The sequence below is a fragment of the Hyperolius riggenbachi genome, chromosome 3 (genome assembly GCF_040937935.1).
Source record: "Hyperolius riggenbachi isolate aHypRig1 chromosome 3, aHypRig1.pri, whole genome shotgun sequence".
NCBI lineage: Eukaryota > Metazoa > Chordata > Amphibia > Anura > Hyperoliidae > Hyperolius > Hyperolius riggenbachi.
In genome coordinates, this window is record NC_090648.1 from 364,188,970 (window position 1) to 364,203,340 (window position 14,371).

Here is a 14,371-nt window from a genome sequence, read left to right on the forward strand (position 1 = left end):
TTTTTTTTCTTTACATTCTTTATTTATTCATGTCTGTAAAACATTATTATCCATAGGGGGTTTTAGGTTTAGGCACCAACAGGGGGGTCTTAGGTTTAGGCACCTACAGGGGGGTCTTAGGTTTAGGCACTAACAGGGGGGTCTTAGGTTTAGGCACCAACAGGGGGGTCTTAGGGTTAGGCACCTACAGGGGGGTCTTAGGGTTAGGCACCTACAGGGGGGTCTTAGGTTTAGGCACTAACAGGGGGGTCTTAGGTTTAGGCACTAACAGGGGGGTCTTAGGGTTAGGCACCAACAGGGGGGTCTTAGGGTTAGGCACCAACAGGGGGGTCTTAGGGTTAGGCACCAACAGGGGGGTCTTAGGTTTAGGCACCAACAGGGGGTCTAGGGGTTAGGGATAGGTACAGGGAGGGTTTTTAATAAACGAAAATATAAGTTTCACTTTACAAACAGGGAAGATTAACGTTTTAAGAATTGCCGATCTCATACACATTATTTAGTGATTTATACATTTTTAAATCACTATTTATAAACGAAATTCTACACAATAATTTCTATAAACGATATTTCCATTTATCGTTTATACCACGCGCCCTTTTTTCCCGACGCCCTTTTCGTACGTACGCGGAACACGCATACAACACAGCCTCTGAGGGCTGCACAGTAGTGAAGGGCCATATGTTGCGTAGAAGCACTGTATGTATGGCCTTAGCAACTGTTACCTGCTTTATGAAGCAGTAGGGAACCTGTGTGTTAGCTCTGGAATGCAACATACTGTGACTGGCACTGTATTAGTTCTCTCTTCACCTCTCCTCTCTGAGATAGGCTGGCTCAGTGGCACAGACAGAAGCAGAGTACCCCTCAGACCACACTGAGTCAATTTTCACAAACAGATGACACAATCTCTTAACAGTGCTTGCAAAGGCAGAAAACTGCCACGGCAGTTTTTCAGAAACAGGGAGTGGCTAACCAACAGAACTTTGATTTTAAAGCACAAGTGGTCAGTTTTTAGACGTTTATCCTGCTACTCTGTCATAACTTCTGCTGTGTGGAGGGTGTGGACGTTATTTTAAAACTGGAGGTCTGCTTTAAACTAGTCCATTTCATAATTTGTGTTACCTTCCTCCACAACATCCAGGTTTCAGTATCCAGTGAAAAATTGCAGTAAAAAGTAGCTGTAAATTACATTTAACACAACATGAACACAAGGCACAATGACAAATGTTGCTAAGCAAAAAACAAGTTACAAATAATCACGTTAACAATAAATCAAGTCAATACTCATTAAAGTTACTGATATTTTTTTCCATTTCCTCTTGTAAATCTTTGATACAGACACAAAATGGTGATAATATGAACCTTTTATCATTGCAGGATTTTGATTTGATTCTGTAGAAGTCATTGTAAAGCTGTTTTTAGCATTTTTCCGATATGGGGTTTTACGCTTCATCTCAGTAGACGACGTGCAGTCGTGTTTTGTGAGGTATGACAGTCCACATAATGGAGTAGCTTTGGTGACATGATATTTGGTAGCAAAGTTCTCACGTGACATCACTGAAGTGGGGTATGTCAGCAGTGTGGTGTACAGCCTGCATATGGGTAACAAGTGGGCAGGATGAGGTAGCCCAAAACCACGTGTGCAACAGACATCTACCCCAGGCAAAAGACTTCTTCTGTCTTTGAGGACAAGTATCCCTTTTAGATACAAACCATTACAGTAACTGAAAACACAAAATAAAAGCATTATTAGAAAAGTCTACAGGCATAAGGCCCATTTCTCCTCTTCTTTGCTTCAGTCACTGTCCAGTATGAGAATCTATCCACCTGATGCAGAGAATAAAGCCTATGCTGAGCTGTGATGTCACATTTATCCAGTGTTGAATGCATAATGCTATGATCGAGTGTAGCTGTTCTACAACAGACTAGCTTAAAGTTCGGTCTTCAGCCTGTGCATCAAATCTTGCTGGTCTATTTTTTCACTGAGCTCAAACCAGCGATTGAAAGCCAGCAAAGCCACGTTTTTTGCAGCAACTGCAATCATCTCCACCGAGCTGGCCGCCCACTCTGCACCACTCAGGTAATACAGACCGTCATGAAGAAGGACAGGGGGCAACGACTTGGAAGGACTGACAGTGCTATAGTTGGGGAATGCCTGCCACTCTATGACCTGAACAGAGTAATAGGACTTAAACAGAGTCTTCAACTCCTTCCTGTCCAAAGGCCGTGAAGAGAGTACTCGCCAAACACCAGCTTCCTGGGGAGGTTTGCGGCGAAAGCCAGCGGAGACGTTTACTGGGCACAGGCTTTCCAGGCTATGGAATATAGCTTCTGGGCTGTCTGTAGAGAAGACACTAGCAAACGGAAACAGTTTAGGATCCGTGAAGCCAAAATAGGAGGCATTGAGGTAGCCATGAACAATGGAGGTCACCACCCGATGGTAAGACCTCGCCAGTTCTGCCAGAGGAGGCTGGAAGTTTAGAAATGACATTTGAAAGGTTGCTTTATGCATTGGAGCTGCAATAATCACCAGATCATAGTAATCAGAGCCCAGAGTCCCGTCTCTCTCATACTGCACTTCATACAGGTGCTTCTTCTCTGCAAGGGAAACAGACAAGGCAATTTAAACCAAGGGACAGCGGTTGTCCATCTAGTCTAGCTCAGGAACACTTTTGCAAACAAACATTATGGGCAGCTCCCCCCCCCCCCTCCCCACACACACACACACACACACACACACAAAATAAGAGACAACGCCATTCATACCCTTTACTCCCATCATGTGAAATACAGGGAAGAGGTGAGCAGGATCAGCTCTGTGCTCCCAGCTCCTCCATAACTACCTTATGTGCATGACGACTGAATAGGGGGGAGAGTGTTAATGTGTGACCATTTGGTTTAAGCAACATCTGACAATAACTGGCCTTTGAAAACAGCTTTGCAAACTCAGCCATTCAGGTGATAAAAATGATAATGCAAAAGGGGTTTATGTGCAGCGCACAAACATTGCGCATGGCAAGATATGATATATTCCAAATTAAAGAGGGGGGAAAAATGGACTGGAACTAGAGCTTTAATGTGGACAGGTCAGAAGGAAAACATATAGAAATGTACCCTGTTTGTATTTAGAGAGTTTAGCCTGTCTAATTCCCCCTCACCTGTGACTAATCACAACTGTAATTTGATCTCTCCCATGCCACAGCAGAGCTGCTAATTTGTAAATACAATAATATGTCTTCTAAGTTCTGAGTTCAGGTCTGCTTTAATAAATCCACTGCACGTGAAATACACAGAAGCTGCAAGTTTACATTTAAATTAACATATTGAGGCAGGGAACACACTTGACTTTCAGTTTTCCGCGCGCGTTTTTCTGCATACTTTTTCTGCACACTAAAGTGTGTTTCCATGCAGGAAAACGCGCGCCTTTTTTCACTGCAGCTGATGTAATTGATACAGAAAACTGCCAAAATGTGCAGAATCAGGATGCAGAATGTTTTTTTTCTGCGCGCGAACAACACAGCAAGTGTGTACTAGCACATTGATTAACATGAGTTCTCAGTTTTTCTGTGCAGAAAACGCGTACGAAAACAGTCAAGTGTGTTTCCTGCCTCAACGGTAGCTGGTAGATATATTGCACCTTCCCCCCGACAAGTAAAGTTACCTTTTGTGAGGAATGTATTCTTAGACTGAGGAGAAGGAAAGCCACACCTCTTCATGTATAAACACCCTATGCAGTTTTGCTTTATGCCAGATTACACAGTCTGGCTCAGGTCTAATAAATAGGAGTGATGAAATCACAAAGTCAAATTCCACGTTTGTAAAAAGAAGTGCTATAAGGGCCCTTTTCCACTAGCAATCGCTAGTGTTCGTGCTAAACGAATCGCGGTAGTGAAAATTACCTACCGCGATTCCTATGTAAAAAAGCAAACTGTAGCGATTTAAAAATCACTAGCAATTTGGGATTTTGAGATTCAGCATTGCAATCGCCGCTAGTGTAAAAGGGCCGTAACACACAACAGTGCTCTCAGTTGAACACATTCAATGACAATGAGGGCACGCTAAAGCCCACCCTACTGGATGAGGTATGCTCACTGCAACTCTAAGGCTCCTTCCCCATGTAAGCTAATCTAGAAACACAATTTTCGCTGATGGGGCTACGATTCCCATTCATTATAATACATGGAAATCGCAATGCATTTGCGGGATTTACTTGGCAACCATGCGCTGCAATTCTGTGGTGAATCGCAACAAATGGATGGGGATATCAGACAGCACAGTCTATACAATTCTGATGTCCATGCAGATTGCATGTGTTGAATCTACCAAGTAAAAACAGATAGTATATAGGGCACCTTAATATCCTTATATTTTCCTAGAGGTTTTTGGTCACCATGAGCTATCTGGGTATTCCCTACTTTGAGACCAACATAAAATAAAAATTCTCCAACCAATATGAAAGGAAACATCGCCATCTAGAGGCAGCCATGATCCACTACATGTCTTTGAAATTGTAGATCAGGTTTTCTCAACCAGGGTACCGTGGCACCCCAGGGTTCCTTGAGTACTCTACAGGGGTTCCTTGGAATTTCTCCCCATTATAAAGGGGGGGGGGGGGGGGGGGAGGTATGATAAAGCACATTTAAATAGCGGATACTGTAAAAATAAGCACTAAATCAGGTCAAAATAATAAGCACATTAATAAAAAGCACTAGAATAAGGAGGCAGTATAATGAGGGGGTTCTGTAATAAGGGGTCATGAAATAAACAGCTACGGCTGTTTTTAGATCCGTGCCTCCTGCAAAATACATGCAAGGATTCCTTAACATCCAAAAAACATTTGCAGGGTTCCACATAGAAGCGCAGAGTACAATGCAGCGGATACAAGCGCAGAGCGCAGTGCAGAGGATACAAGCACAGTGCTGCACAGCGCTGCGCATACAAGCACAGCGCTGCGCATACAAGCACAGCGCTGCGCATACAAGCACAGCGCTGCGCATACAAGCACAGCGCTGCGCATACAAGCACAGCGCTGCGCATACAAGCACAGCGCTGCGCATACAAGCACAGCGCTGCGCATACAAGCACAGCGCTGCGCATACAAGCACAGCGCTGCGCATACAAGCACATCGCTGCACAGTGCTGCGCATACAAGCACAGTGCTGCGCATACAAGCACAGTGCTGCACAGCGCTGCGCATACAAGCACAGCGCTGCGCATACAAGCACAGCGCTGCGCATACAAGCACAGCGCTGCGCATACAAGCACAGCGCTGCGCATACAAGCACAGTGCTGCGCATACTAGCACAGTGCTGCGCATACAAGCACAGAGCTGCGCATACAAGCACAGCGCTGCGCATACAAGCACATCGCTGCGCATACAAGCACATCGCTGCGCATACAAGCACAGCGATGCGCATACAAGCACATCGCTGCGCATACAAGCACATCGCTGCGCATACAAGCACAGCGCTGCACATACAAACGCAGTGCACAGTGCAGTGGATACAAGCGCAGTGCAGTGGACAAGCACAGCGCACAGTGCAGCAGATACAAGTGCAGATCACAGTGCTGTGCATAAAAATTAGGACAATGTATTTCAAGTACTTTCTTGCTTAGAAGATGCTGTATAGAAATGGGGTAAAAGAAAATACAGTAGAATCCCTTTATAGTAAATTTCAAGGTAACAGGAAAAGTACTGGGTAGTTTAATACATCCGATGTTTACTATATCAGAAATGGTCATACTCAAGCACATAAAGTATACTATTGTACTGTATCTTAATTTAGTCAATAATTGTGAGTCATTTTTTTTCTTTTCAATGCTTTAGCAAATGAGCACAAACAAAGCTTGAGCAACCTTGGGACCACCTGTATAAAGGAAACTTTAAAGTGTACCAGTAATAGGACCCCCGCCATAAAATATACATACCTGGGACTTCCTCCAGCCCCCTCCCACTGCGTCCTCTTCTCGCTCTGCTCACCCGCAACTGACCCCGAAAAATCCTACAGTCAGGGCCAGTCCGCGCAGGCGCGCTCCCATCTCCTTCCTGTTTCCGGGAGCAGAGAGGGCTGGAGGAAACCCCAGGTATCTATTTTGTATGGTGTGGGCCCCATCTCAGGTTCCCTTTAAAACTCCCCCATGAGCAGATGGACTAGCCCAAAACCTGTCAGAAGTACATTCAAAGAGATTCTGAAGTCTCCTAAAATTCAGCTTTTTATTGCAAAAACCTTTTTAACATTATTGCCATAACTAAAATGTTGAAATCTAACTAAATCCCCCCAAACACTGCGGGGAGCGCTTCCGTGAGAGGCAGAGCTTTCAGCTGCAGCTCTGCCTCTACATGTGTCTATCAGCGTGGATTGCCGTCTCCGCCCCTCTCAGTCTTCCTTCACCGAGAGGGGCGGGGGAGAGGCGGAGATACACGCTGATAGACGCGCAGGGAGGCAGAACTGCAGCTGAAAACTCTGCCTCCCAGGGCAGCAAAATCCACGACCGAGAAAGTCGTGGATTTTGTGAGGGGAGTTTGGGGGGATTTAGTTAGAGTTCAGTCGCGGGGATGGAGCGTTTTAGTTAGGGCAATAATGTTAAAGAGGTTTTTGCAATAAAAAGCTGAATTTTAGGAGACTTCAGTGTTTCTTTAAAGCTATCAAAGTAATAATACCTACTGTAAATGATAACTACATAGGAAATATATAATTTATAGTGCAATTTACTTTGAGACAAATGTACACCTTATACGTGTGTGTACAAATGTATTTTACAGTTTCTCGTCATAGTTACCCAGCTTGTCATTGTTATTGGAGTCTCTTCCGGTTACTGAAGTTTAAATTGAACCTTAAGTGACAATTAACTGATGAGATAAACAATTGTATGTATCCGCCTATTCCTAAAAATGACTTTTAGATATCCCACAGTTCTAGGTCATGTTTCAAAACTTTAATAAAAAGTAGATTTAATGTTCTGTCTTAGCTCAATGAAACCGTATATCCTGAGTCTCAGAGAACTAAAATATATCAACTATTGACCTTTTTTTTAAATCTATCCCCTTCTCTCAGAATCCCAGTTCTTTTCTAGAAAAAAAAGTGTTTAATGGCTATAATTCCTTATCAATGAGGGATGCTTTAGTCCGACTGAGTTCTGACCGGAGAGAAACAGTCAGTTGCATAGCTGAATATTAACCCATTTAGGCAGAGAAAGAATAAAAGAAACACAACATATTTATTTGCATGCTTGCCACTGTACATACACATGCCTATCACATCATGTCACATTTTATTTAAGGTGTCCTTTAAATAAAATTGTGCAGTTCACAATCAAGCAGTGAACGATGTTTCCCTCCTGCACAGCCTAATACACATTTGACCACTGGAAGGAAATGGCATTGCAGCACAAGGAGACTGCTCTGGAGGATTAGGAGTGGCAACCCCACTAACTATGGTAGTAAGCTTTCCAAGGCAGATAAACTGCCAATCCCAAAAGCATACACCCATGCAGATAGAACATATCTCAGCAGATAAGCATGAGCCATGAGTCAGTTTGAAGGGAAATACCATACCTGTGCTGTGAAGGGAGACCGCAGTCACTCTGGCGTGGATGACATTGGATTTTGTTAGCTTCAGCAATCCGGAACATACCAGCTTGTTTCCTCCTTCCACAGCCCACATATTTCCCTGAGCTCCTGCCAAAGACATGGCTCCTAAGGAAATCAAACACCACACGTCAACTCCACTATTTACACACCTATAAACACAGAAATGATACATGATAACAAATATATCAATACCAAGACGTGTTCCCAGTGAGGGATAGTGCAGGTTGGGGAAGACAGGCAAGCAGGAGAATGTCAGAAGTATATGAAGTGTAATGAGGTTTGAAGCACAAGTGATGAGGCACTAGGAGGCTGGAGGGTTAATCTGCAGTGTATTATGGGATGATACCAACAAGCTGCCAATCGATGCTTCTATTAGTGCTGAAATTATCATGACAACCACACTTGCACTCGTCCAGCATCATCATTATTCTGCTAGTTAATATCAGAATTATAATGCCAGTTTTGCTAGATTCTAGCGATCCTACCAGAAGTTTGTGAACCTGAGAAATCTTATGAACCTGCCAGCATCAATTTCCCTCATCCCTAATAATGAGCAACACAGAAAAAGACACAACTGAGGTACATAAGGAATGAAGGGCAGAACGCATCAGGTGGGAGATACATAGAGGACTTAAAGGTAACCTTAAGTGACTTAAAGAGTAACTGTCAGGCTGCAGAAGCTAATTTAAACCTCTATTCTCCTGTGTTAAACAGTTTAGACGGAAGCCAAAAAGGCAATAGTGAAGATAAAAATCTCTCTTACATTTGATGTGTGCTTATCAGCAAAGCTGTTAGACCCAAGAGGACGCAAGCCGCATACCATACTGCAAAGCATTCTGGGGCCCTCCCCTCGGCTGCTAAGGAGAAGTTACAGTATCAAGTTTCAGCAGCTTGTAACTCAGTCCAGCCACAGCACAGATAAAACTCCGGGCAGAGTACACTGCAGGAGTCCGCTATTGTTCCTAGCCACATGGCTAATTAATATTCACTGCACACTAGTGTTATTCAGTACGAGCTTTTCTGTGATCAGGAAGCAGGCAGGACATGACGACACATTTGGCTTCATAGGAGACAGACAAACATGGAACCTGCCATAGCTATCAGCAGCATCAATCTCTGCATATACTATATACAAATTCTGTGAAGTACAAACGTGGACAGTGAAATGCATATGTAATGTAAGTACAGCCAATCTTTAGCTACTGATATATGTGTTTATTTTCTCTGAGACCTTATACCTAACAGCTCCTCTTTAAAGAGAAACTCCAGCCTAAACAAACATACTGTCATTAAGTTACATTAGTTATGTTAATTAAAATAGATAGGTAATATAATTTCTTACCCACACAGTTTTAAAAGAACAGGCAAATGTTTGATTTCATGATGGCATCCATCTTTTTGGTTGAAAGGAGGTGACAGGGAGCATGAGACACAGTTCCAACTGTGCTGTGTCCTGAGCACCTCTCCCAGTTGCTAGGCAACATGAACAACAACATAGGAAATTCCATCATGCTCTGCACAGCATTAGGGGGAAAAGCCCGGGCTTTTTTTCTTTGATGGGTGGAGCTTAACTAAAAATGCAGCTAAAAATGATGCTTTGGTAAGAAAAACAAAGTTCTGATGCTGTGGAACTGTTAAACACCAAGCCTTTTCAGTTCTGCTGAGTAGATTTTTAGTCCGGAGGTTCAATTTAAAGGCAGTCAGTTTAACTTCCTTGTAGCTTCTTCCAGTCCTCTTTTGTCCTTTGGGTCCCTCGCTATCCTCCCAGTCCACTGCGTTCCACTGCTGAGCTGATCTGAAAGTTGTCCTACTGAACCGTGTCACGGCCTATTGTGCATGCACAACCCTGGCCTTGATTGTGCTTCCATTCTGCTCATATGCAGTTGCAAGTTTTATGAACTGCGCATGCACAGAACGCTCCCGGCCTCGCTAGTGCGATGGAGGCTGGGGCCCTGCATGTGCAACAGCCCGTGACAGGGCTCAGTCGGACAACTTTCAGAGGGGCACAGCAGCAGAATGCAAGGGACAGTGAGAGACCTGAAGGACTGCAGATTAAACTGGATTTGAATTTGGGGCATATGAATTGGTTATTGCGGTCTGCTTTTTCTTAAGGAGCCGCTTAAAGGTTTATTGCATATATTCAAAGGGTACAACACTGCAAAAAAAGATGAAGGGACCCTGAGCAGTGATATGTACATAATATAGTAAGAAAAACACATTGTGAAGGCAAGCTTTGTTCCATTTACCATTAACACAACACATACAATTATTTTGTAAGACAATTTTTACTTCAAGTTTGAGTTATAAAAGTAAACCTATCTGTATCTATAGTGCAGGTTTCTGGAAGAAATTGTAAACTACTACAATTCCTTTCATTTTATTGACTGCTGTGGTTATACAGTGCTTATACTGCAGTACTATTAAATCAACAAAAATGTGTTTATTTGTAAAGAAGTGTATCTTCTTTACAAATTCCTAGTCAGTCACTGTCTCATGTTCCTATTGTGGTCATTTGTGGGGAAGGTTTTTGTGATGTGGGAGGAAACTGGAATACCTGGAGGAAACCCACGTAAACACAAGGAGAATATACTGTACATACTCAATGCACATAGTGTCCTGGCCCCCTTGTGAACCAGGACCCTAATGCTGCAAGGCAAGAGATATCTAGTTATTAAGAAAGAGAGAGAAAAAAAAAAAAGCAGAGGACTGACTTTCATAATTAACCAAGTTTCTTACTAATCCACAAAAGTTATCCCTTAGGCATATTTCATGTGACATCTCTTGGAAATCATCTTCTGTTATTCCTTTGGGAGCCTTGATGTGCGCAAACTGGTGATGTATTAGGAGACGCGCTAGGGACATCCAGTGACGCATGTTTGACCAGTTTAACAATAATGTCCCAGCTTTCATGTTTACGGAGAACTGCCAACATTGCTCGATTGTGAGGAACCAGTAAACTGAAGAGAAATCCCAAGTGGTATCTAACTTGATACTGGTGCTGACACTGAAGTAATTACTTCGAATTCCTAGTGCTTTCCCAATGCTGCTGGCAACAGATCACATCAGAATTACATTATTCAATGTTCAAAAGATACTAAGGCAGTCTTTCTTGCAATTGCACTAGTTGTTCTTTCGTAGGAAAACCCTGCATACCAAGGATGAGGTCTCTCCGAGGAGCATGGGTAGGGTAGGGTAGGCTCTGTGTCAGTAGTGTTTAGGCTTCATTCATACTATGATACACACACACACACACACACACACACACACACACACACACACACACACACACACTATAATGCATGGATAATGCACCATGAATACAGACACACAAAAGGCACATGCTATTTATACACACCAATCAGTTACTACAGTGCGTGTGCATTTTTGAGCGAATTCAAATGTGCTACAGTGTATCAAAGTCATGGAAGCCTTGCAACACATCTATATGAATATGCCCATTGAGATATACAGCAATGTGGTTGTATGCGCTAATGCACTGCGTTATTGTGTAGCACGTCACATAATGTGAATGAGGTCCACTTGTTGCAAAAGCATGTAGACCCATCCATCACCTCTTTTGGAACACCTCTAAGGGCTAGTTCACAGTGCTCAGTTGCGTTGCAGAACAATCCTGCATGTCAACTCACTGCCCATACAATTCTATGGGGCTGTTCACAAAACTGCGTTGTAGCTGATCGCGTTATTCTAAGTTGCTGCATGCAAGCTTTGTATTAAAGTCTATGTCCAGTCTCCATTGCACACACACATTTTAATGCATGCGATATGCAGCTGAACACTGTGAATCAAGCCTAAAAGGTGCATATTAACACTGAGCATTTCAGTCAGTACTTATTCAGAAAGCAGTCCTTGGGCAAGACTCCCTAGTACGGCAGGGTGGCGCCTTGAGCACGCCCTCAGTGGCTGCAGCTCTGGAGTGCTTTAACAGGAGAAAAGCGCTATATTAATGTTAGGATTATTATTATTAGTAATAGATCAGATTTTCCATCAGATCAGAGCCCTTACTTCAAAAGAAGCAGCTACATTCTGACACCTTTAAAAATACTTTTACAGTAAAATGCCTTTATAGTAAACTAAACTACTGTACACTAAAATTCAACAGGAGCATAGAATCTTCAAATAGCCTCCAGACATCAGCCAAGCCTGTATTGTTTATGAGATGTGGCTAGTGGAGATCAGGGGACATATGAGGAGCACAATGACATACAGCATTTGAGGGGCAATGGGCAGAGTGTGGCATCTGTAGGTCTGGCATGGGTCCCTCTGCAGGCAAGTTTTGTGGTCTAGTAATACAGATCAAATAGGCTGCTTGGAGAATCAAGATAAAGGCCTCAAAATGATGCTAAGTGATTCCCCCGTGTTTGCCGATGAATGCCTGGCACCAATTCCCCTCCAGGCTTAGGGAGGCTCTGAACTGTAAAAGCAACATCTAATAATGCTGAGGAGCTCCAGAGAATACAGCCAGCTTCCATCTTTGTGAAATTCTGACCGCATTCATGTCATTTATAATGGCACGCACTTACAAAATGATTTTCATAGCATGGATATATTTCAATATGTATTATGGAAGTGGAGTCCCCTTTAAAGGTTGAGATACTAGCACATTGGAGGCAGTCTTTATGTGTGAATGGTAGTTACGGTGTAGGCAGCCCAGCTGACACACATCATAATAAGACAATAATTACAGGGCTCAAGTCACAGCAACCAGGTCTATCATTAAAAAAAAACTAATGATCAAGCACACCTGTGAAAGGAACACCATAAATCCCCTAAATAGATCACATAGTTACATAAAGTATGATGTCTCTAATGCAGGTCAAAGGTTAGGCTAATTATCAGCCTGGGATTCATATATGTTTCTATGGAAACTCGCAGCTTTTAGTGACTGGCGATGCTACAGGAAATTTTACACCAAGGATCTCTCTCCAATGAGATTACCAACTAAGCAGAGCAGCAGCCTAATGGCCAAACAAGGGGGTTAAATGTAGCGGGATCCAGGAATAATAATGGTGGCCACTAATGATCCAATCTTTTTCATCCAATCTTACCAAATCTATGTACTATAAGGGTAAAGTGAGTGACTATACTGAATGGATACTTCTGGCAGTTACCTTATATTATATAGAAATGGTAAGATTGGATGAAAAAGATTGGATCATTAGTGGCCAGCTTTAGTCTCATGCCTATTACACAAGCATGTACCACAAATGCATTGACGATTTCTAGGGAGAACTGTTCCCCGCAAGGCAAGCCAGCATTAGTGTGTCTTTTCTTCTGGGAGACCTCCACAAGGTGACCTGACAATTGACCCTTTCAATAATATTATCATCATCTTTTAATTGTGGAGTACCAATATATTATACAGCGCTGTTAATACAACACCGCTGTATGCCTGCCATCAGAGGTAATCAAATATGCAGTATTCAAAGCCTAAGGGTGGCCACACGCCATACAATCTTTTAAATATCTTTTCAATTCAATAATTGCAATCAATTTTTCTGACTGGATTAAACATTTAAAAAATCTGACCCAATGAGCACATACGTATGTAAAAATTTTCCCCAGTGATGATAAAAATTGCTTGGGTCTGTACATCAAGTAATTGACTATCTACGCTACATCATTCAATTTTCAGATAAATTGATCAAAAAAATTCAACACTCTTCTTTTATCGAATAAAAACAGGAAATAGAATCAGATTTTTCCAGCTAATAACCCCCCCCCCCCCCCCCGCGCAAAAAAAGACTCAATTTTTCAGGACAACCGGTTTTATCGAATTGTTGTAAAATGGGATAATTTTATTGTATGGTGTGTGGCCACCTATAGGCCTTGTCGCCATTGCTAGGTGACACATGGCTTCTCACTGCATCTCTCCTATCTGTCAGCTGCAGCCGACTGTCCAGAGGTGTACGTCAGACAGACAGCTTTCATCTGTGTTTCTATGGTGCTTCACGGTGGTTTTTCAATGGTTTTCGCCTAAGAAGGCAGCTCACTCTCCTTTATATTGTAGGTCATAGATGTGAACTATGCTCCAACCAAGCTGTTCCTCTAGGCTCTCAAAGGAAATAAGCATATAAGGAAGTGCCTTTTGTATTATTTAAAGACAAAGACCAAATGCCAACGTTTTGGAACCACACCAGGTCCCTTTATCAAGGCAAACTCTGCATATCGTTCTGTATAATCTCAGATAAGGGTATATTGGGTGTGATCACCTCCACCGATGGTCACATAAGCCTGCTATTCTTTAACACGTAACTCTAATGACAGAAATCACAGACGTGGTAGAGAGCAACTTCCAATATGACCAGACAATTGGCTTTTACAATAGCCTAGTATTATTGCAAACTGTCACCATTATCCAAGCAGCTGTTCTGCTGTCTGACCCTGGCTCCTCATTGCATAGCCTCTGGATGGAACAAGACCTCATGCTTATAATTTAATTATTATTACTTATATTATAAGCATAAAGGTGATGTTGTGAAAGCACTTATAAACCACCAAAATGTACAGTTAATAAATAAACGTATATGTGCAAGTAAGTTTTTAAGACTGTTGCCTATCCAAGGGGGTTCTGGGTAAATGAAGGCTTTCGTTGATAAAATAAGGCTGGGAAACACATCTCTAGCATGTTCTAACAGAGTGTATTTCTACATATGCTCTATACACTGCAGCACTAAACAGGAAGTGAAAAGGTAATACTGCAGTGGATAAATCAGTACACAACTAAATAGCGGCTTTGCCTTTCTTTCCTAAGATTACATTACA

General features: G+C 42.5%; 1 protein-coding gene across 1 annotated transcript in view; it reads right to left on the bottom strand.

Annotated features, from left to right (window-relative positions):
* Positions 1-458: 458 nt before the first annotated feature.
* Positions 459-14,371, bottom strand: part of PCYOX1L (prenylcysteine oxidase 1 like) — a 31,180-nt gene continuing 17,267 nt past the window's right edge. The window contains exons 5-6 of the mRNA XM_068272879.1: positions 7,553-7,693; positions 459-2,595 (exon numbers count right to left, since the gene is read on the bottom strand). Of these exons, the coding sequence (XP_068128980.1) occupies positions 1,928-2,595; positions 7,553-7,693 (809 nt within the window). The 3' untranslated portion in view covers positions 459-1,927. The remainder of the gene's footprint in view (positions 2,596-7,552; positions 7,694-14,371) is intronic.